The sequence below is a fragment of the Tiliqua scincoides genome, chromosome 3 (genome assembly GCF_035046505.1).
Source record: "Tiliqua scincoides isolate rTilSci1 chromosome 3, rTilSci1.hap2, whole genome shotgun sequence".
Classification (NCBI taxonomy): Eukaryota; Metazoa; Chordata; class Lepidosauria; order Squamata; family Scincidae; genus Tiliqua; species Tiliqua scincoides.
Genome location: NC_089823.1, coordinates 225,125,609 through 225,150,323, shown reverse-complemented (window position 1 = coordinate 225,150,323; position 24,715 = coordinate 225,125,609). Strand labels below are relative to the sequence as shown.

Below are 24,715 nucleotides of genomic sequence, written 5' to 3'. Positions count from 1 at the left end.
GCAATTGGAAGAGAATGGAGAGTCAGTAATCTAGTTTGATCAATGCCTTAGTTAGTCTTTCACTCTGGGCAAATGAACATGTAAAGAGTAAGGGTTGCCGTTTCTGATGGAAGGAGTGAATTCTTCTGTAGAGATACACTGTAGCCTTTGAATGAAAACACAATCGATTTCAAGGGTGTGTGGTGAGAGCACTGTGGACACTTGTTTCATGCAAGTGGATTATTAGCTTAGAATGGACGCTTGGGTATCTTGACTATGTAAAAAATTATCAGGAGTGGTAAAGGTGCTCATTTCATGGATAACAGGACTGAGAGCCACACACGAAGCTACTGGGTGTTTTGTGGGGCCCTTGGGCTTCCTAGTGAATGTCACTGTCATTGAGCAAGATGTTTAATTTATTATATTCAACTTTATTTAAACACTTTCATTGCAGTGTAGATTTCACATTTGATGATGTGCTTGCTGTTTAGGCAAACCTGTCAGGTGGGAGGCAGTGTGCATCCCCCAATGGCAGTGTCACTCAGCAGTCAAGTGTGTCAGAGACGTCGGTAAGTATTTTTTATTTTTTGTTGATTACAAAAATTATATCTGAAGAATGTGCTTAGTCTGATCTCCCAGCTCTGATTACATTTTATATCAATTTCTTAGAAGTAAAGAATGCTGCCATTTATAGTTGATTAAACTTAGAAGAATGTAAACTTGTAATTTTAAGTCACTCTTCCTTCAAAAATTCAATGAATTAATATTTTAAAGCATAAAATTTAAGTTGTCCTGACACTAAATGTTTGCCTGATTCTCACATCATTTTCTGAAGGTATTTAGTTATGGGTTTGCCATAGCCCTTGGAGAAGAAAATTAATCCAGAATAGTAGTTAGGGACGTTAAAAAACAACAACATTGTCATGTAGAATCTAATTGTTATGAGTGTGATGTAATAACTGAAATTGATTACTAATTTGTGCTGTGTGCTGTTAAATAAATCAGGCCATATCCTACACAGCTTGCTCGTAATTTGGAAGTATAATTATGTTTTCAAGAAGGCAAATCTTATGCAGCAATATGTTGCATTCAGAATGTTTAAATCCTAGAATTCAAAATGAGATGCTGGGTATGATTAAATATCCTAGAAGGAAAATGCACAATCCTCAGTATCAGAATATATAACTCTAGAAAGTTGGACTGGATTGGGCCTAAGATTCTGTTTAAAATGTAATTTTTAAAACAAGTTGAGACACCTAGTAGTTTACCCATTTTTGTACTACAAAGTACAAGTCAGATTATTGGGTATCCTAGCTACTGAAGTTCAATCCTATGCATGCTTACTTAGAAATGAGCATTACAGTTTTCAGTGGGATTTACTTCCAAATACTTGTGTTTAAGCTTACAGTTGATAATTACCCATGAAATTGTGGAATGAAAACTGCTAATTTACTTCCCTAGATTAATCCCTCTGTTTCTCCTCTGCCTGCAAAGCTAATAAGCCGTTCACAGACCTCCAACAGTAGTAGCAGCAGCCTTACCCAACAGACCATGTTACTGGGGAGCACCTCCCCTACTCTGACTGCAAGCCAGGCTCAGATGTATCTTCGTGCTCAAATGGTAGGTTGCCTATGTTAACTTCTATAATTTTTCAAAAGGTTGCTACTTTTTGTTGCGCTTTTTGGATAGTGGCTCTTCTTCCCTTTAAAGGTTTCTGCTGGAGAGCAGTTTTGTAGCAGATATTTTGTAATTTAAGGGTTGCATCCTGAGGAAAGTTAGTCATAACTAAGTTACATTGGTTCTAAAGGTAAATTAGAGTCCCATCCTGAGCTTGGCGCACTCAACCGTAAAGCACATTTGCAAGGGATAGCACCGGCTGAGCACTGGAGCTGGCCCATTGTGAGCCCACATTGGTACAGTGCGGGTTGGAGGTTGGCAATTTACTGTGTGGCAGTAGCCCGGTCCAGTGGGTGGTGGAGACTTGAGTGAGGGCATGGGGGGAAGCAGGGAGGAGGCATTCCGGGATGGGGGAAAGTCAGGGAGGAGGCATGGCAAGGGAGGGAGCAGGGAGTAAGGGGGCAGTACCGGTGGAGCCCCACTCCACCAGATCCTGAGCCCTATGTCAGACTGCTCTCCGACACAGGACTGTGATTCTGTGGCAGCTCCAGAGCTGCCATAGAATCAAGTAGCCCCATTGCAGGGCTACTTCCCTTACCCGGGAACCACGGGAACCTTCAGCACGCAACCAAGGAACCACTGGCGGCTCATCGGGGGACAAAGGTTCCCTTCCCCCGATGAGCCGCCAGTGGTTCCTTGGTTGCATGCTGAATACCATGGTAACCATTTTGGCACCGTGACAGCCCCTGTGTGGTGGGCAGCTCAGGATTGGGCTGTTAGTTCTGACCAGCTTTCCTTAGGATACAAACCTACAGAGGACCTTTATGCTGTTGAGAAGCAAATTTTTTCTTAAATGTTTAAGAGCAGTAAAGTTGGTGCCTGAGACATTTTTATGTTGATGTACCACTGGCCTTGCTTAATACATACACATCCAAACTGATCAGAATCGCTGCTATTTCATCATAGTTCTACAGAGAAAAGATTCACCTTTACAGTCTTCAGATATGACAGGAAGCCATAGTTTCTCACTATGTGAACTAATCAATTAGCAGCTCACTGAAGTACCAGGGCAGGTGTCATAATTACATATCTTCAAATCCAGTTGGTCATATATGAGAGACATGAATCTGGAGTTTGAGTTGTCACCTGTAGAAGTTATATTTCCATGAAGATAGCCTGTAAAGGGCTCTGCAAGAAGTTTATGGTTCTTTTTGTTCTATATCTTGTTTCTAAGAATCTGAAAATTTGTCATATGTATTTGAAATCTAAAAGGAAAAAAATTGTGTTCAGTGTTTGTTAAATGATTCTCCTCCTTTATGCAGAGCAATTTTAGAACAATTCATCAGAGCAACGAGGGGATGGAAAATTATTGGGGGAATAAAGGAATTTTGTGTGTGTGTGTGTGTGGTGGTGGTGGTGGTGGTATATGTAACGTTCCAGGCCTCCTTAACTGGAAAACTGAATCTTTTCCACCTATATTAGGTTGGAAGGGAAACTTGCAGGCTTTAAAATGTCTTAATTCTGATATTAACCAATTGTTTAACAATTATTTGCTGTGTTCCCTGAAGCTATGCTAGTTTTGTAGTCAAACGCATTTAGATAGTAGAGAATATTTTCCCCATGCTATCCTTTGTTAGCTCCTGGAGTCATCCTTAAGTGTTTGATTTCTTGTATACAGTAGCTGGATTTACCCCTGATGTCTCCTTGTGGGCATATTAGCTTCAACCCTACTGGTGGTGTCTTGGGTAGAAACAGTCTGCTCAATCAGTGGCCTGTTTACAGTGCGTACTGTACAGTGCGTAGACCCCTTTATGGCACGCCAGCTTTGTCAGAGGCCACTGAAATGCAACTGGAATGAGAGTTCACCTTTTTTGACCTGTCCCTGCCGAAGCCCAATCATTCCTGTGTTAATATTATGTGGTAGAACTATGAGATTCCAGATGTTAAGCCTGCCCTTGGAGTGAGCATTGTCTTGAGAACATCGCAAAAGAAGAACTATAGGCACATGTAGGTTTTCCATGTTACTTCCTCACATTGAGAGTGTGAGCAATTCAGACATTTGCCTTCCTGTTTCCGCAACATAACTTTCATTTTTCTGAAACATCTTTATTTTTTCTGAAACATCTTTACTTTCTCTTACTAGTGTTTTCTTCATTTTCTAAACAGTGTCATTTCCTTGTTCTTTTCCTTGATCATTCTTTTGTGATACTGTAGGTTAGTCTTTTCTTTGGCTGAATCTGTTAAAGAATGCCACCTATGTATCTGTAAGGGTCTGATTCGGGGTGGGAACAGTAATGTAAGTAATGTAATGTAAGTGGGAACCACTTACCTCAAGGTCATTACTTGAAAACTCAAGGCAGTTCTAACTGCATGGAGAAGTGGAGACTTGTCTTTGGTTTCCAAGGTCTGGGACAGATGTAACATTATTCTTAACCACAGTTAAGAAAGTGAATCACAGAGTGGATCTCCTCTGCTTTTTTGTTGGGCACAAATTCCGCCCCTTCCATATTAGTCAACATCACATCAATATTAACTGTAGCTAAGACTACCCAAAATACCTGCCAAGCTAGAATTTGAATCCTAGACTTCAGGCACTTGTTTAGGATGGAACCCTAGTTAGTTTTATGTATGTTAACAGCGGTGCTGATGTAATATTTAACTTCAGTTGAGACAGGTGATGAAATTTGCTCAGAAGAAGAACCGTGCTGAAGTGCCTCTGTAATACAAGACTGATAGCTGTACATATACATCCAGTCCAGGGGACGCTTTAAAGCAGGGGTGATCAAACATTTTTGGCAGGCGGGCCACATAATCTCTGACACTGTGTCGGGGGCTGAGGAAAAAAAGAATTGATTTACATTTCAAATTTGAATAAATTTACATAAATGAATATATTAGAGACCAAACTTATATGAATGGATGAACTTATTTATAATACACACAAGAACTCTAATACCGGCATGTAGAACCACATGAGAACTATGAACTGTTTGCCACACACCTCTTGCACAGTGAAAACATCCAGACCAAGCCAGAAACACAAATGGAGACATATGTTGTTCAGAGGCAATGGGGGGGGGGATTAAACTAATGCTCAGGGAAAAGCAGAAAACACATGGAGACTATAAAAGTCCTCACTTAACTTGGCCAGCAGCTCACATCTGGTGGTCGCGTCCAGCAGTCACGGGCCAGCGTGGACTCCAACAGTCTGACAGGCCATAGCTCATTGGGGCTCCCTGCAGGATGGATTGGGGGTCCCTGAGGGCCACAAATGGCCCCTGGGCTGGGGTTTGCCCACCCCTGCTTTAAAGTACCGGTCATTTAGCAAATTGCTATTTGTTTCCAACTTGAGAAGTTGTTGCTAAAGAGAAGGGGATGGCTTACTTTAGAAGTTCTTCCAGACTATGGAATGTTTGTTTGATTTTCTCTGTAAACCGCTTTGTGAACTTCCCGTTGAAAAGCCATATATAAATACCATTAATGATTAATAATAAATAATAACGGAATAAGCTGAGTATCTTGGGTGAGTAGGAAAGACTGCTGGGGTACAGCTGACAACTCTTGCCTGCAAGTGTGCTCCTGTGCATGAATAACTTTTTAACTGGAATATGTATAGCAGGTAGAACTCTTTTGATAGCTATAGTTTCTCAGATGGATGACACAATCATGAGCTTCTCTGCCATACGGCTATTAAAGGCGAGTAGCACTGATTTCAGTTATGACTTGCTAGCTCCTGATTCGTAAATCAGTACTAATCCTTGGGCCAGTAAAAGAAAGAGAGGTGTTGATCTATATTACATGAATTACTGCATAGAAAAGATGGCTGCTGAACCCGTCTTTCTTTGAATGACTTGTTTTGGTGGTGTTTAGCCAAAATAAATTTGTGGCAAGCAATTCTCTAACTTCAGCTCATCTTAGTTTTTGTCTTAATTACCTTCCGATGCAAATCAATAGGAGCACATAATAGTTCAATTAGGTACTGAAAGAGTAAGACAGTTCCTTCCAGATTAAGCTATTTTTGCCCAATGTTGCATATACACAACAGGGATCAAATGTGTGCACCTGTGGGTGGGCAGAAATGGGTTACATGGTTGAACCCAACCTGAGAAATGCCAAAATGTTTCTGGAATGATATTGAAAAAAGTTGCAATAAAGAGAATAGTATTGGGACTGGAAACTTAGTGTGCAGTCCAAACTATTGTAAAGGACGTTTGCACCTCCTCAGGAGTCGGCTGGGCCTGTGCAGGGATGCGCACTGGCCCACGGAGACTGCATCCAGCCTCTACACCAACATGGGGAGGAAAAGTTGCGTTGGCTGACACGGGTCTGAGGAGGCGGGAGGGGGGTGTTATGGAGTGGGCGGAGGACGTTCCAGGGGGGTGGAAGGCAGGGCTGGAGCCTGGCTGTTATGCTGGATCCCAACCCTGTTCCCTGAGCAGCACAGAGCAGCTCAAAGCTGCTCCATTCTCCTCGGATTTGTACCACTTCCTGAGGTGGCACAAGTTCGAGGAGACCCATTGGGGCTGTGGTGGCTTACCCGGGGTAAGGGGAAGAGTTTCCCCTTGCCTCTAGCTAAGCTACTGCTGGCCCCAATCTTGTGCTGGTTACAGTGTAGGCCTCCTGGCCTGCCTGTTCTAGTGCAAAATAGGATTGCGCTGCACAATACCCAAATGGAACACTTTTGTTCTTGAGCTGTAATTTTCAGTAGAACAGTTGGTCTGTATGTCTGTATCCATGGCACAGTATCACTTTCAGTCTTCTTTTTACTGCCTTCGCAGCTGATTTTTACACCTGCTACCACTGTGGCGGCTGTCCAGTCTGACATTCCTGTTGTCTCATCATCATCTTCGTTTCCCTGTCAGTCTGCAGCTACTCAGGTGAGCTTGTTTAATTTTTGTGTATACATGTATCCATTTCACAGAACCGTTGTGAGGAACCGGCATATAATTCTGTGCTTTTTGTTTATATTGCATTATATGTTCATCATAATATCGTTTAAAAACTTTAACAGATAGATGTCCAGGGAAGATAATCTTCTACTAAAGGCCAGATATTCTAATTCTTTTGATCTCTAAAATGCTACAGTAATGTTAGAATCTTGCCAGAGTACAAGGTGGTTATTCAGAATTATCTAAAGGTACCTGTAGTGTTATAGATTATAGATTATGCGCGGTTTTCCTTGTAGGCAGAACTTTTGAAAGGGGCATAATTGTCATTCAAATTACCATTAGTGAGAGAGACATTTCCTGGTCCGTTTGCCAAACCCCTGTTATAGCAATGTTATATCAATATTTTGATAAATCAACAGGAAACAAACATAAGATGCTTTATTAATAAAACAGGATGACTAAGGGCGCAATCCTAACCCCTTAAGTCAGTACTTTTCAGCACTGGCATAGCAGTGCCAATGGGACATGTACTGCATCCTGCAGTTGGGTGTCACTCACGGAGGCCTCCTCAATATAAGGGAATGTTTGTTCCCTTACCTCAGAGCTGCATTGCCCTTAAGTCAGTGCTGGGAAGCACTGACATAAGGGGTTAGGATTGTGCCCTAAGTTTCATAAATAAGGGTAGCATTCTCCAGGGCAGTGATTCTCACACATTTAGCACCAGGACCCACTTTTCAGAATGAGTATCTGTCAGGACCCAACAGAAGTGATGTCATGACCAGAAGTGACATCATCAAGCAAGAAAATTTTTAACAATCCTAGGCTGCAATCCTACCCAAACTTACCCAGGAGTAAGTCCCATTTACTCTCATTGTTAAAAGGATATACATAGAAGCTTGTTCAAAGTACAGATCTGTAACATTTCCCCAAATGCAGTCATGTACATGGTAGCATCAAGTCTAATATATTAAAAATAAAATATTGATTTGAATGGGGACCCACCTGAAATTGGTTCGTGACCCACCTAGTGGGTCCCAACCCACAGTTTGAGAAACACTGCTCCAGGGTATTGTGCTGCAGAAAAAGGGACTCTTGCTCTGAAAGAAGAGGAATTGGGTGCTACCTAAACCAAATAAAGTATGATAATGCTAAAACTTCAAGGAATAAATGCAGAAAATCACAAATACCTAGTGCATATTTGTTTTTGCGCAAACGCTTAAAAAAGAGACATTTGTTATATACTTGACAAAGTTTTCCATGCTTTTAAAATGGCAGTTCTGCACATTGGACCTATTGAGGCTAACTAAAGGTATTGCTATTTTAGGCTGCAATCTTAAAAGCTGTAGGTCAGGGTTCTCAAACTGGTGGGTCATGAGCCACCAACCTGAGAAGCCCTGTCTCTGGCTCCTTAAGGGGCAAGGTTGGGGAGGAAGGCAGTAACACGATCCCCAGGATTGTGCCACTTCCAGGGGGTTTTAAACCTACCTAAGGTTAGCACTAACTTCTGGGGGTCTGGGGAGCCCTGCCAAGCTCTCTGCAGGGCTCCCCAAGCCTCCAAAACATTAAAATCATGATTAGAACCCACTTTAGGTTGATAGTAAAACCAAAAGTGGATTCCAATTGCAATTTTTACTGTTTTGGAGGCTTGGGGAGCCCTGCGGAAGGCTCTGAGGGGCTCCCCATACTCCAGGAGGCTAGCGCTGACCTAAGGTAGGTTTTTTAAAACACCCTTGTCCCTGGCAGTGATACAGTCCTGGGGTTCACATCACTGTCTTCCTCCATCCACTTCAAAAACTTAGCTCAGTTCTCAAACTCCTTGAGAGTTTAAGAACCGCTGCTGTAGGTTATATCATAATCTTTGATTGAGTGCAAGTCAATCATTTAAAGCTCCTAGTGCTAGCCAAAGGAGTATTGCAGTCTTGCAAGCACCCCTCTGTTGTGGGAGTACCCTTTGCGTGAGCCCAGCATTTCTTCCACAAGTAGAAGGAACTTCTGACTGTGCAGCTATATTCTACTGAAAATTAGGATACAGTCCACTGGAGTCCACTGACTTGAAAGTAAATTTTATTTCCAGAAAGAGGAGTGCTTTCTGAATTCCTGTGTTTCTCTCTCAAAAGCAACAGGACTGTAGATGAGTAGTTTGTGATTCCCAGAAGTATACTGTCAAGCACTAAATCATAGTATGTGAACAAATAAATGTATTTATTGCATTGTATTTTGTTTTCATTGTATTTTATCATTATATTGTGCAGTGGCTTGAGTGTCTCAATTGTTGGGGGGGAGTGGGATACACATTTCTTAAATAAATAATACATAAATGATGAAATTTGCTTTAAAACCTTTTAGACTCATATTTCTGAGTCCCTCTTCCTCAGTACACAGTATTATTGAGTGTTATATGTTTGCATGCATAGAATAGCACAGTAATCATAAACTGATAAGACATGTGGTGCCTTTCACTTTTAGGGGAATTGTAGAGCAGTCAGAACTGTCATAGTTCACCTTCTTTCTTTTCCCTTTGAGCAGGTGGTGTTATATTAAAAAGGCAATCAAGCAGAACTATTTGGTCTGAGATGGCTTCATGTGGTATGGAACAATCCTTCAGGCACTGTCAAGAGAAAGGCTTGAGGGTCAGGGACAAAGAAATAAAATGTAGACTTTGTATTGTAGGAGTGCTACACTCCCCCAGGATTCTGCTATGTGTAGGAATCCACACCTTGTGCAGCCTTGATGAATCCTATCTGAAAGATAGAATAGTTGGAAGTTTAAACTAGTTTTAAAACCCACATGTCATTCAGTTTCTCTGACATTGTTTACATTTCTGTCTTGTAAACAGTGAATAAAAATTGATGTTAGTGAAACTCTATGGTTCAACTAATCCAATTGAAAAATACCTTTTTCCCCACTTTTGTTACTCAGAGATTTGTTTGTGCAAGCATGAGCATGATTTTGGCACAGTCAGTTACAATGGCTATTCAATATAACAATGAAAAGAACCTGTGACTGTGAAAGTGTATCAAATTTGGCAGAAAGCTACATTTATAAAGTAGAATATTTTACTTTAATATTTGGGGTGAGGAAGAAGCTTTGTAGATTAGGAATATATAAACTAGTGTAGTCGTATTGTGGATCAAAATATTCCATTTTCCCATCTTTTCTTTACAATTCAGGAGCCATGTGGGATGATGAATTGTATTCTAGTTTATCTTCCTGGTGCTGTTAAGAAAATGGTGAACCTTGATAAATCAAAGAAGATTCATTTTCTTATTCTGCTTGACAATAAAGTCTGCATTGGCTTTGCCTGCTAGGAAACTAGAAGGAGAAATTCTTAGAAACACAATGTTATCACCCAGTGTCAAAGTTGCTGCAGCTGACAGTGGGATGGATAGAGGCAGTGAAGGTGGGTGGAGTTGAGCAAAGGATCTGTCCTCAGTCTTTAAGGAAGAAAGAAATGGAAATGTTGTCTGCCCACTAGTGATCAGGAAATTGTATCTGTGGTTTGATCTACCAGCTATATGGGTAACAATCTGGTTACAAAAAGCCACAAGTTTTTTTTATCTCCAGCATATTGAACACTTTCCTGCCTCATTTACAATACGTACACATGAATTAATAAACAAATGAATAGCAGTTGACATTTGTATTTTTTTATTGATGATTTTGCCCAGCTAGTGTGTGACAGCCTGTGGAATTTGATGAAGTGTTGTCTATGGAAAATGAGCTGTATTGTTATTCCATCCGGTAATTAAGATGGCGCTTCGCTGGGTGGGAGTAATGAGAGGGAGGTTTTGGCACTTGTCTACAGATTAGCAAGCAACCAGTCAAGAAGTCCGCCACGAGGCATGTTTCCCACAGCGGCATCAACTTGTTGTTTTTCGAAATACCTCATTACCTCCTGCAGAATATCCCCCACACTTGCACCCTTCTTGGCTGCTTTGTCTGCCAGTTGAGGAAGCTTCTTCAGTTCCTCATCATTCTCATTCATGAATGTGAGATTGGGCACTTGGAAGTGGGAGGCAGCCATCCACTGAAGGACAGCCTGGAGCTCTCTGTTCTGCGAGCTGTTATTGGATGTCTGGTTATTCACTATCACCTCAGAACCAGCAGGCACAAGTGGCTTACCAATATTCGATCGTGGAGGTTTGTGGGATGTCATTGAATCTGGAGATGATACGCCTTTGTTTCTTGCAGTAAAGTATGTGGCTTGATCATCAGAGTAATCTTCAACAACAAAATCAGGGCTTTTAGTCATGTACATACACAGCTTCATCACAGACTCCATCAGTTGATCGATGAATGTCTTGTTTATTTGGTCCATGTTTTCGGAATCCACCTCTGGACTGCTGTGTTTGGATGTGGACTTTCTGCCAGTCCTATCATCATAAAAGTTTTGCTTATAAGGCTTGCTGCTAACTTCACACTCATCTACATTGAAACCAGCCTCTTGCAGGACCTTCTGAATGATTGATAGGAGGGCACTTTGTATTTCTCCCTTCTGGAAATCTTGCTGTTGTGGCTCACCCCTGCTGCTGCCATGAGATTTAGAACCATGTTTTCCTCCTTTTTCATAATACCCAAAGGAAGATGTATTTGACTCACAATGTGGTTCCTTGTATTGAGTTAGCAGATGTTGCTGAATCAACATTAAAGCTGTCAAAATGAGGTCTTTTGCTAGAAACTCAGTTGTGGAGCTAGTCTTTTCTGACCTCCTGTCATGACAACCCCTGTCTGGAGCTTTGCCTCCTGTTTTTGAACGTAACATGCTAATTCCGTCCTTAATTATTGTCTCACCTACTTTCTGGGCTGATGTCTGTCCTGCCTCTGATCTTGTCTTTTCCCTCATATGTAATCCCCCTTTCAACGATGCAAAGTGCATATTTGGAGAGTTAGGGTCCATGGAACATCCTGTTTTTAATAAAGAGTATACAAGACTATGTCCTCTCTCCTTAGTTTCTGTCATCAAAGCATTATACATCCGTAGTACCATTGCTTCTAAAATCTCAGTTGACTTCTGGGTTCCTGCATTGAAGAGATTTTTCTTCACAGTAGTAACGAAGTCAGAATCTGTCATGAGAACCCCAGTGACATTGTGTAGGTTTTTCATGGTAGAGTCAATTAAATCTGATATGACATCCCGTGTGTGTTTGAGAAACACTCTTTTTAAAACCACACAAGCGGGAAGTGGTTGCCTCTTGTGAATCTTTGTGGCATTTACAAACGAGAACGTCATATCCTTAGCATTTTTGTTTGCGTAAACCATTAGCCCTTTGTTAAAAGAGCCACCATCACGAGCTGATTGTTTCTTTGGATGAATTATATGGGCACTGTGCTTTACTTCTTCGTCATTCATTGACTCACTTTGGTTAGAACATACCTCGCCATAAAAGAGAGATGTTTTCTTGGGACCTCCTTTACCTTCTTCCTTCTTGCCTGTAATCTTATCTTGAGATGATTTGTTGCTAGGTTCATTGGCATTATCCATAGCCTCATTCACCATCTGGGATGCAACTTTACTTACACAAGCAGGGTTGAGAGCTTTCCCATCTTTTGTGGCATAAATTGCCTGGCGTATACATTTGCTGGCTGCATCTTCCAGATTTTCAGAGATCTCTTTACTTGCCATTTGCATAACCAAAGAACAGAGCTTTTGAACAGTACCTGCTACTTCATCTGCAGGTCCTTTTTGACCTTCCGAAGATTTGAAAGCTGTATTGTTGTTGTTCTGGGACATCTTGTCAGCAGCTGATGGCTTTTGTTGTTGAGAGGTGCTAGTACTAGTTGAAGGGGTCAGTGCATGCTGAAATCCACATGCATATTTCTGCAGGTCATCAAAGAGCCAGGTCACAACATTGAGTTCTTCTGTTGAACCTTGTTTGAACAGACATACTGCTCCTTCAGTCTTAGACTGTTCTGGTGCCTCACTGTCTTTTATTACAATGACCTCTTTGTCTTGCATTTTCCCCAGATCAAGTCCTGTGGCAGAGTCACTGGCTTTAGACTGGCCAGCATCATCTTTATCTGTATCATCTGAGTCTTTTATGTTCAGGCTGGAGACATCGACAAAACAAATCACTTTGCGGTCCTGGTCTTTCCCTCCCTCAGGATTGTAGAGATCGACCTTACACACGCCTGCCTGGCTGTGTAGCCAGTCAACTTCCTGAGACATCTTTTGAGATTTGGATGTGGAATTCTACCTAGGACTGTAGGGGGTGTTCTTTCTCAGCTGAGCTGCTTTGATGACCCTGCCAGACTGAAGATGTTACCTCCTCTCTCAACTTTCCATGCTCTTCTGCTGCCAGATGTCATTTTCACTTGTGTGCACACATGGTTTCTATGGCAGCAGTGACATCACAAAGAGGCAGCATCACCACCCACCAGTGGTGTGGTTTCAATTATTTAACAAGGGACTGATACACAGCCTCTCTCCCCATCTACTCTACCCAGCCTTTGAGAAATTGTCACATGTAGGGGAAAATTATGAGTGCATCAAATGGCTGGAATCCAAAGAGGTGCTTAGGTATGCCCAAACAACTCTTTGGATCTAAGCCACTAGAACTAATGTTAGAGAATTAATGGTTGTTAATTTTCATATTTGATCATGGTACCTTTCCAAAGGCAGTGTTACAACACTGAAACATAGCTGGTGGGTGCTAATTCTCAAATAATTCCTATGTTCAAAATTTAAAAGAAAAAAACAATCTGGTGCACACTAGACGTGCTCAATGTACCCCAGAAGCCAGGAACTATTGAGATGTGAGTTGGAAAAAAACAGTACAGCATGGGGGGGGGGGATTGATCTGCTTGAGTCATTTGGTTAGTGGGGAGATGCAATATTTTGTTGCAAGTTCCAGTCCTAACCAGTGTTCCAGCGCTGATGCAGCCGCAATGAAGCCCTGTGGTAAGGAAACAAAAGTTCCATGCAATGCATTCACCTTTGGCACAGTGGCTTTGGAAAATTGATTGGGACTGGACTATTTTGTTAGGGAAACAAGAGGCTGATCAAAGGGAATAGGGCCTAATGGTTAGCACTCAGTGTGCCCTTTTTGTTCCGCACTTGCTGTTTTACTGACTCACCAGCTGAACAGAGAGGGTAGTTGGTAGACATCTGCTGCCATCATCCCAGGCTGAGGAGATCAAATGGGGGGCTGGGAAAAACATCCTCTTTGAAGGAAAGCACAGAACACACTGATTTGTTGTTTAACACCAAATTGCAGTAGTTCCCATGACTGGATATGACAGTTTGCTGAATCACTAATGCACGTAAACTGGGCAGGCAAGTGACGGATATAAAACAGAGTTTGTCAGAGTTTTTAATTAAGAGTTTCTCCCCATTTTGTTTAACTCCTTTTTTAAATAGAGTTTTTATTTTTAAAAGGAGTTAAATAAAATGGGGGAGAGGTAGAGTAGTAGTAAGTAGTAGTAACAGTATTTATATACCACTTTTCAACAGAAAGTTCACAAAGCGGTTTACAGAGAAAATCAAACAAACAGCTAATGAGAAGTACAACAAGCAGGCTAGTGAAAAAATGCCTGGGTGACCACAAGGAGACAGCATGATAAATCTGGTGCAATAACTAGTAATGCCCATCAGGGAGAGTCAGGTGCTTATCTAAGAGAAAAACATAAAATCCCAATGACCCTTGCTACCCCTCCTCCCCCAAGTTTTCAGGCTGGCTTGGAATTCAGAGAGCAAGCAAATCAAAATTTATTTATTTATTTATACAGGTATTTATATACCGCCTTTCTTTGGTTGTCAGATTTCTCCTCAGACTTTAATCCAAAGCGGTTTACATAGGCAGGCTGTTCTAAACCCCATAGGGATTTTTACAATTGAATAGTTCTCGTCTTTCATAGAACTCCTCCCTCGTTCCAGCTGGATTCCTTCCCGGTCTGGCCTCTCTCTGGCCCTTCGCCTCCCACGCTCCACTTGACGGCAACTCCTTTCTGCCACCGAGGGTCAGCTCATCAGTATATCAACATGTTGTCAGTTCTCGGGTACTTCTGGTTGTTTTGAACTGGCAGCCTCAGATCTTCAGGCATACAAGGCGGCAGCTCTACCAACTGAGCCAGACCTCCTGCCCAAAATTAATTCCCTATATAGCTAGAAATACAATCCATGTTGCTAGCAATCCATATTGCATAGTGGTTTCGGAATTGGACTTAGAAGTTCCAGGTTCAAATCCCTGCTGAGTTATGAAGCTTCCTGTGCTAGTTACTCTCAGCCTCGCCTGTTGTGATGAGAAAATGAGGGACGGAACTATGTATACCACCCTGATCCCCTTGGAGGAAGGATGGTTTAAAAACATGATACTCTGTCCCAGTAATACAGGCCTTCTGCACTTACTGGGAAGTAAGTGAATGCCTTCTGCAAACCAGCAGCTGATTCTAACAGGAGATGTGGCAAAAATCTACCCAAGCATCCTTGTACTTGACCTTATGTAACCTAGATTTAATGATGTCATGGAGTTATCTGATTGGATGAGGGGAAACCAGCTAGCCACTCCGTCCCACCTCTTTACCTGGACAGGTGGGCTTGACTGCTCAATCAGTGGGCACATGCCCACTCAGTAAGGGGTTGGTTAGGAGCTATTGTCTCTGGGGAAGCCTAGATGGTTTATTCCACTTTTTTTTTTTTTGCACAAGTAGCTTTTTAGCAAAGGCATTTCAAAGAAGCTCCAGAAGATCATCCTAACCTCCCCTCCAAAGAAGCTCTGTGGCTAGAAATGTCTAAAAATTGTGCAAAAACATGGCTTTCATTGCAGGCTTTATTTACAAATACTTCTAAAATATAAAAACATAAAAACAGTTTCCTTTTTCTTTCCTCATTTGCTACCCATCCCCAACCTAGAGTAAAATCTTGCTACAAGGCTCTTGGTTGATTCAAATATTGCATCCCCAATCTCCAAATAATGGTTGGGAAATGAAGTATGTCCTGAAGACTGATAGCCTCCCCCCACTTCCTTCCATGGTTTGTTATAACCATACTGCATCATTAATACTCATCCGAATTGTCTCACTACCATGATTTTATACTATGCCTTGGAAGTGGGTTTACGCTTTGCAAAGAGGTCAAAAAATCTTAAGCCCATCAGCAAAAGCATATAGCAGTTGTCAAGATAAGTTTCTGTCCAGATCTCTGCACAAGGGAGCATGTAGTCTCGTGGGCAGAGGACCATCTTGCAGCAATATAATTGGAACACCTTTCCAACATGGTAGCCAACTGCTTCAGTTGGAGATAGATTCAGGACTTGAGAGTGGCCCTCCATGGGATGACATGCTCTTTCTGGATTCTAGTGATGAACCTCTTTGCAACAAAACCAAGCTATCATATCCTAAGGTTTATGGCATGTGATGCCTAACAAGCATAGAAGGGGTCAGTGGACTTGAGGAAACATGACCTTGGGGACTATTGTATACCTTTCTATCAATATCTGATTCCCAAACCTAAGGGAGATCGGAGTGCAAGTGGCAGATGTCATCCTCATAGCTTCAGAGTGGCCAGGAAGGCTCTGGTTTTCAGAGCTCCTGGCTGATAGAATAACTGTGGGTCTTGCCAGCATGGGGTCTGCTGTTATAGTGTCTAATTCTTTATCCTCGACCATATATGTGTCAGCTTGGAGGCTGAGCAGCATTGCCTAAAACACTTTGGCTATCTTACAAAGTACTGGATGCACTGCTAGATACGAGGCAATTCATGCAAAAGGCATGTGGCTCCACACAGAAGTTTTTCTACAGTGGCGCAAGGATCAAGAAATGCAACATACAGTTGTGTACTGGGGTGTCAAAAGGAGAGAGTGCTGTCTTCCCACCTACAAATAACATGTTCTTTGGAGGGTATGGCCTTTCTGAACCTACTGCTGCTGGTGCATAGGATCAGTGGCATTGCTAGGGAGGTGCGGGGGTGCAGGCTACCCTGGGTGACATACACAGTGGGGGTGACACCAGTACTGATCAAAATTTTTAAAATAATACCATCAAGTTATTTATCATGCAGAATGCAATGAAACAAACCAAATTGAAATACCTCTATTCTATCAAAAGTTATAACCAAAAAACTAGCAGGATGGGGCAATGGTACATCCCAGTGCTCACTGCCCAGGGTGTTGCCCCACCCACTGCATGGGAGGAGGTTTATCATGGGGGGACACGCTGTCCTCCTGCACCAGTGACACAAACCCCAGTGACACCACTGCACAGGAGTCCCAGCTGGATTCCTACCTAGGTGCTCGCAGTTCTCATGAGACTTCTGTTTGAGCAGATGATTGAGGTACCACTGTGTGAGCTGACCTTCAAGACTCTTTTCTTAAGTGCTAGTGCCTCTGTGAGATGGGCTTCAGAGCTGGGGGGCCCTTTCCCCTACTGCAAAGTAGTGTGTGTTCCATAAGAACACATTTGTACTAAAGCCAGAACTCCCTTTGGGCCCAAAGTCCGTTCCTTGTAGCACAAGTTCCAGGAGTTAGTCTGTCCATTCTTTTGCCCTAATCTTGTGCATCTTGAGTTGCTGTATTTTGGACATCCAGAGGGCCCTGCTTTTTTTTTCTTGGGCAGGATGGCTCAGGCCAGGTAATCAGAGGCCTTTTTCATGTCATTCCAGAAGTCAACCTTGGTCATTGAGCGATTGCAAGCACTTGGTCTTGTTGGTTGTATGGAGCTGGCCTATAAATCTGTGAGGAAATCTTCCCTTTCAGGCAGCAGAAGCTCATTCTCTAAGGAACAGGGTAGCAGCATCTTGAAAGAGACCTTTAGGGCAACAACCTGGTTCTCAGTTCATACCTTCACCAGGTATTACATAATAGTTGTATTCTCCTCAATGGAAGTAGCCTTTAGGAGGCAGGATATGCAGGGGATTCTGACAGATTTCACCTTGAAGGCCAGCCCAGAATTGGAACTTCTTGGATATAAGAACATAAGAACAGCCTAACTGGATTAGGCCATAGGCCCATCTAGTCAAGCTTCCTGTATCTCACAGTGGCCTACCAAATGCCCCAGGGAGCACACAGACAACAAGAGACCAGCATCCTGGTGCCCTCCCTTGCATCTGGCATTCTGACATAGCCCATTTCTAAAATCAGGAGGTTGCACATACACGTCATGGCTTGTACTCCGTAATGGATTTTTCCTCCAGAAACTTGTCCAATCCCCTTTTAAAGGCATCTAGGCCAGGTGCCATCACCACATCCTGTGGCAAGGAGTTCCACAGTCTTGGAGGATCAAGATATTTCTTGGAGGATCAAGAATGCCTCCCCCCACAAGACAAAATAGTAGCTTCTTACTATTAATTCCTGCTCTGGAAAAGAGGGCATCCCACCCACCACTTCAGGTTTGGGCATTCTCTTCTTCTGAATGATATAATAGGATCACCTGGGGGAGACTTCCCATTATGAAACTTCTGATTAAGACAAAGGTGATGGTTTCCTAAACACTGTCTGCCTGTCCTAGGAAGTGGTGTGTGTTCCTTTCTTTTGAAGTTTAACCCTGTTGTGTTAGGAGCTAATATTTGTGAAGAAGTGCGGAGGGTGTTTCCCAGTTTTTCCAGTTCCAAACTGGGAGCTGAACATCTGTTTCTGTCTTCTTGTCTCATGTACAGTCAAATTGACAGCAAGCTTTCTTCATTGATATGAATGCTATGTGCTTTGCAAGTCCAAGGGCCCAATCCTACCAACTTTCCAGCTCCAACGCAACCCCAAGGTAAGGGAACATTTGTTCCTTTACCTTGAGAGACATGAATAGGCACAACCCTGTCAACATCACAAGGGCAACATCTGATCTTGGCTGTACCTGGGAAGGTTGCAAACAGGGCCTCCCTTCTGTCATCCCATCTCAGCAAGAACAACCTGAAACTGTCAAGCTTAGGCACGACTCTGCAGGTACAATCAGGTAGCTCCCAACCTCACCCCACTACTATGGCAGCAAGTTTAGGTGCAACCCTGCAGGTGCAACCAGCATCCCTCATTCCAGATGAAACCAGAATGGACTGATTTGGAGAACTTTTGCTTTTCATCTCCTTTCAGAGAGGTGATCTGAGGGCATGATAACCTCTAATTGCAAAGTGTTAAGTTTGAATAAAGAAGAGAAAGTTTAGGAAATAAATGGTTTATTTGTTGAACACATTGATGGACGTGAGTGAGAACAGCCATCGTGCAGAAGCATTGAGTTACCTGTGCTGACAGATCTGCAGGGTTTAAGTTGGAAGGATTTTTTTGTTTCTGATGGTATATGGCTAAGTAGACATTGCAATTACTGCTTAGATAGGGTAAGATAGTAATTGGTATTTTTAAAAAAAATTAAAATGTAAGCTGTATTTGAATAAAAACACATTTTGCATTTTTATTCAACAAATTTTTAAAAAAATAAATCCATTTTCAAACAACCCTACTAGTAAATAGTACAAATATAAAAGTACACACCTATTAATAAGGCAAAGAGATACTTCTTAAGGGGTGGTTCTGTTGAAATATAAGAGAAGGAGGCAACTTACCTAGGCATCCCAACATAACTTCTTTCCTGGTGACCATTTGATGGTGTCTCCTACACCATGGCTTCCTCATGAGGAAGCTGCTTGAACCATTCACTAATGAGGCTATACCATATCTCCTATCATGTCTAGATAGGACAAAACGGATGCCATTTTTTGAATCGGCACCCCAAATTTATATCAAACCACCATAAAGTTTGGGAAAAACTTTTCTGACCCTCGATTTTGTGGGCCTGTGTTATCAACCAGCACCTCATAATTATTACCTGGCAGTTAAGGAGACCTACCAACTCTCACCACACTTTGCCAGAGACTTTGGCAAGCTTCCTCTCCTTGTCTTCTGTCAGCCTCTTAATCTATAAAGGCTGTTAGTAAGAGCTGAAATTAAACCATCTGTCACCAATCTTGGATCACAACAGTGTGTCTCCAGAAGGTCCTCTAAGGCCTTCTGAGAGCCAAAAAGCATGATTTCCAGGTTTTCGGCCCTAAACCAGAAATCGTGCCTTTTGGCCCTCCAGAGACCTCAGAAGCCCTTTGGACATGACTGAAGCAAAACTTTGGTTGTGTTCAGAGGTCAACAGGGTGCCTGACTAGTGTATCCATGGGGGGTCTGGGAACAGATCCCCAATAGATACTGAGGGCCACCCTATATAAGCAATTGAATGCAAGCATTCTAAATGCCACACTCAGCATGTTGGTGAAACAAATCTTTGCACGTCTTTCTGAAATCATAAATTAGCAATAACAGCAAAGACATTTGAGTCGTCTGTTGCTAAAGTCTCAATTCTGCTGGCCCCAGCCTCCCTTACCTGGGAGTAAGTACCATTGAACTCAGTGGAGCTTTCTTCTGACTAGATATGCATAGACTTGCACTATCAAATCCTAGGGTACTGCAAGTAAGGGAATTTCTGGGTTTACAAACCTTGGCTTATATTTAAATTATAACTGTCACAATGAAGGTAGAAGTGGAAACATTTAATGTTAAACCGTTAAATTTTCTCTGGTGAGCAACTTATGTAGGTATATTTAGGTAAGATAGTTTACCACTTAAATGTATATTTGATCTCATTTTCTTCCTTCATGGATACTGAGGATTGCTTCTGTTGGCCAGGCAGAGTTCAAGATTTTTGGCCAGGCATTTTTTTCAAAAAGCAATGTGGAGCCTTTGAATTTTAACAGGCTTTCAGTGAGGGATAGGTATGGGGATATTTGTATGAGCACTATGAGTATTTTTGATTAATGTATATACTGGCAAATATTTTTAAACTGTTACTTTTATCTTGAACCTAAGAGAGGAAAGAGGAACTCGTTGGAAGCAATACTGAAATAACCAACAAACTGCCTCCTAAATAACTCCCCCCCCCAGCGGCTGATAAAATTATTTGGCCTTCCCTTGCATCTTGCATTATTATATTGTACACCAGTGGTTCTCAAACTTTTTAGCACTGGGACCCACTTTTTAGAAACACCTATCTGTTGGGACCTGCTGGAAGTGATGTCATTAACCCGGAAGAGATGTCATGACCGGAAGTAACATCATCAAGCAGGAAAATTTTTGCCGCCCCGCCCCGTATGACAAAATCAAATTCCCCAAACAACCCAAAGGCTGCAATGCTATCCACACTTACCAGAGAGTAAACCCCATTGACTATCATTGTTAAAAGCATATACAGTACATAGTACCTTGTTAAAAGTATGGATCTGAAACATTTCCCCAAATGCAGTCACATACCAAGGCAGCGTCAAGTCTAAAATATTAACAATAAAATACCCATTGAAATGAATGGGGATCCACCTGAAGTTGGCTCACGACCCACCAAGTGGGTCCCAACCCACAGTTTGAGAAACCCTGTAATACACCATGTCTGTAGTTCCTTCCTGCTGATATTCTTGCTCTTCATGTCCTGTTATTTGCTTCTATCGGATTTGTAGCAATATGATTGTATCAGTGTTGATTTTATGAAGATAAATTTTGCATAAAAAGTTAGTCACTATTTTTCTTTATGAAGTATAGTCAGTTCCTGCTACCTGCTGATTTGCTTATCCGCTGCCAGCAGACTTATGCTTACCTCATGCTGTTCACGGGGTGTTCTCAGTGTCTGTGGTCTCTGCATCAGAAACCTTTACAAGCAGCAAGTGCTCAAAATGGCACCCAAAACTAGGACAGAGCCCTTTAAAATGACCACAGGGAGCTTCTGAAGCTTCCTATGGCCATTTTAAAGGGCTCCACGCCAGTCACAGGCACCATTTTGAAGATCTACAGTGCCTTGATTCTGCCATACTAGTCTCTGCTGAATTCTATTTCTGCTGCTGGCTAGTAAGCCACCCCTCCCCCTAACCCCACTTATCCCATTGGATCAATGGCTGACTATCTGATTTGCTGTCTGCTGTAGTTTTCAGAAACCTAACCCCAGTGGATAATGGGAACTGTCTGAATGCTGCTATACCAGAACTGACTTCAAGTTTTTGTAAGACCTTGTGCAACTTCAGCGGAGATTGCCTTAAGGGAGGGTGTGTGGGGTAGGAGTGTAAATAAGATGAACTGAGAAGTGGAAAGATTTGCACGAAGTGATAGAAGAATCTCCTTACTGACATAGACTCTTGCATAGTGTGAGGTTGACATCGTCAGAGACAGGTGTACAAAATGAGAACCAAAATGGCAGTGCTCTTTGTCTTCAGGCCCCTTAATGGACTTCAGCAGTTGTCCAAACTATCAACTATTGGTACCTCATAACTAGGTGAGAAATCTTACCTCTAATAAAGTACTACCACTGGGCCTAGAATAAGGTCAGCCTTACATAAGAACATAAGAAGAGTCCTGCTAGATCAGACCAAAGGCCCATCTAGTCCAGCTTCCTATATCTCATCTTCAGTGGACAGTGGTATGAGACACAGGGGATTAGAGCATTGTAAATTATATATACTGCCTCTCTTGAAACATGAATGTATATTTTATAACTCTCAAATCTGCATTTGCTTTTAAAATGCAATGCAGTCTATCAAGATTCTTTTGAATCTTATTGTAGTCTCATTAAGATGCTTTTATGAATGAAAATTTCCCTACATTTCATAAAACAGTCTTCATCTTCCTCTTGTCTACAAGCTGGGACAATCATCTTCTATAATCATCTGGGACAGATCTGGGATTTCTAACATAAGGCCTGCAGGCTGGATATAGCCCATGGAAGCTCTTTATCTGGCTCAGGTGATAATTGGACTCTTCCAGCACTGTCCTTTCAGCTGAGCTGCTGAGGCTCTGGGACAGAAGGAGGCCTTAGAAGGCAAGGAACGCTATGGGGGAAAGAGTAGACCAAAAGGGGTGAGAGAAGGGGACTGCTAATGCACTTGGAGAGTCCATTTATCATGCAAGCTGTCCTACTTCTGCCAAAGCATTACTTTGCAAAGCACTTCTCAGCTGCTGTGAAGCGATGCCTCAGTAGAGGCAACGTGGCTGAAAGGGTGGCTCATCTGATAATTAAGTTTTCCCATATCTTGAAAATATGATAAAGATGTGTACATTTTCTTTTCTGCCATTTGCAGCTGATGAGTTTCTACATGTGAATAAAATGCTTATTTCTGATCATTATCTTAATGATGTCACTTCCAGCCCACGAATGCAGGCACCATGAATGCCATTTGACCCTCTATATGAAATGAGTTTGACACTTCATCCCTGCACTAGAGACTTATTTTTGCCTGCCGCATGTTGTGATGCTGTAGTAGAGATGTACCAACCAGGTAGAATGAAGCTTAAATTAAGTGCCTTTTTGATACATTTGTATAAGAACAAAATGCAGATGCAGTTTTGTTGCAGCTGGCCTAAACGTCAGATCCTAAAATCTATCAAGTTAGAAGGAACTGCAACAATTAGCTAATTCAGTCCTTGTCACACTCAGAATGGCAGGCATTCATCTCATTCCCTGTTGATCACACGGAATTACCTAGAACTATATAGCCTTCCATGAAACCAAATTGAATCAGCTAGAGAGAGCACAAGAAATAAAAGTGTACCAATGCAGCTGAAATCTATGTATGTCAAGATGACAAAGGGAAATATAATCATGCTCAAGAAGAGAATTTTGTTCCCATCCCACCACCTGCCATTTGTTAGTGTACCTATTAGGAGAAAATCCTTGCTGATTGAAGGTTCATTTATCAGTGGTACCTGACTGGGGGCCCAATCCTATCCAACTTTCCAGTGCTGGTGCAGCTGCAATGCAGCCCTGAGGCAAGGAAACAAAAGTTCCCTTACCTTGTGGAGGCCTCCATAACTACCTGCCCATCACAGGTTGCAGTGCACACCCCATTGGCATGGCTACACCAGGACTGGAAAGTTGGACAGGATTTGGCCCTGAGTGAGCAAGATTTGTCAACAGAGGATGAATTATATGGTATGATTCCACCTCAGCCGCTTAGTGTTTCATCTTCCTCTCTGATTACAGCCAGCCTGCATATATTAGTTTAAGGAAAACCGACTCTTGAAATAGCTGAGAACTGAGGAGATTCTCCCTTGTGGCATAGTGAACAGGTCACTGAAAGTTTAATTGCATTATTCTTTATTGTCCTGCTGTGGGCAGCAGCAAAGTGAGAGCACAAGGGCTATTTATTGAAAAGGAGTACCTTTTAAATAAACTTAACTAGGGTAAAAAGCATTGTTCTGTGATTTATTTTCTGGGTGCAGGAGCTCCTTAGAGCAGGGACGGAAAGTTTCTTTCCATGTATAACTAGACGAGGCCAAAAATCTTTTTTTGTAGTCATTTTAAAATGACTACAAAGAACATATACTTTTGTTGGAAAGTGGTATATAAATACTGTAAATAATAATAAATAATAATATGAAAAACTTTTTAACATTTGATGTGATTGATGCCCAGTCCTATCCAGCACAGTAGCAGCAGCTCCAAGCACCAACCACTTGATCCTGTGCTGGATCTGAGCAGGCTGGAGGTCTCCTCAGAGGAAGGAGATATTCATCCCCTTACCTCGAGTAAAGCCCCAGCCTGCTCAGTGGGGCTTCTTAAGTCTGCACCAGCTAGCTCACTGGCACAGAATTGAGAAGCCTTGTGTTGGGTTTCTGAGCCCGGTCCCAACCCCCTCCCAGTCCTGATGGCCTCTTCTGGTCCCAGTCCTCTCCTGGAGGCCTTCGTCAGTCCCAACCCCTTCCCAGGCCTGGTCTTCCCTCTCCTGCCCTCCCCACACCCAGAAACACCTTCCCCACACCCTCACACCACCCTCCCCACACCGCTTGGCGTTTACCTCCTCTCCACCAGCACCATTTACTAACAGGGAGGTACAAACATGCCTTGTGGTACACATTTTCAACACCCATTGCTGTGGCTACAGCACTGGCACTAGTACCCCATAGGATTGGGCTGCCAACCTGAAATGCAGCCAGCTGGAATGTTGTAGCAAGCAATGCTTTCCCAAGTGCTGTGCCTGAAGATGTGGGCTGCTTTGAAAACATTATTGGTGGAATCAATCCATTGCTTCTTGTTCCTTATCTCTCTTTGCTTGTTCCTTATCTCTCTTTGCTCATTAGTTCTCATGCACACAACGTGGGTGCTCAAAATCTGTCTGTGATCTCGCCTAGTAATTTTGATTTTTGATTTGTGCATTATTCTGGGTTCCTTGGATTATTTATGATGGTGTAGCTAATTAGGACCTAGTTTTTGTAAAGCTTATTTGAAGTGATCAATAAAACAGCCTGTCTCCCCCTCACTTTTTTTATTCTTTTTTTATTGATGAGCTTGCCCAG

The 24,715-nt window shown here is 42.3% G+C and overlaps 1 protein-coding gene and 1 pseudogene across 2 annotated transcripts in view; one reads left to right on the top strand and one right to left on the bottom strand.

The window, feature by feature from the left end:
- The window catches only part of PHC3 (polyhomeotic homolog 3), a 65,500-nt gene that overhangs the window by 3,819 nt on the left and 36,966 nt on the right, over positions 1 to 24,715 (top strand). For both annotated transcript variants that reach the window (XM_066620933.1, XM_066620932.1), the window contains exons 4-6: positions 471 to 548; positions 1,474 to 1,599; positions 6,375 to 6,473. In XM_066620933.1, the coding sequence (XP_066477030.1) occupies positions 471 to 548; positions 1,474 to 1,599; positions 6,375 to 6,473 (303 nt within the window). The remainder of the gene's footprint in view (positions 1 to 470; positions 549 to 1,473; positions 1,600 to 6,374; positions 6,474 to 24,715) is intronic.
- Positions 10,285 to 12,651, bottom strand: LOC136644789 (A-kinase anchor protein 4 pseudogene; annotated as a pseudogene).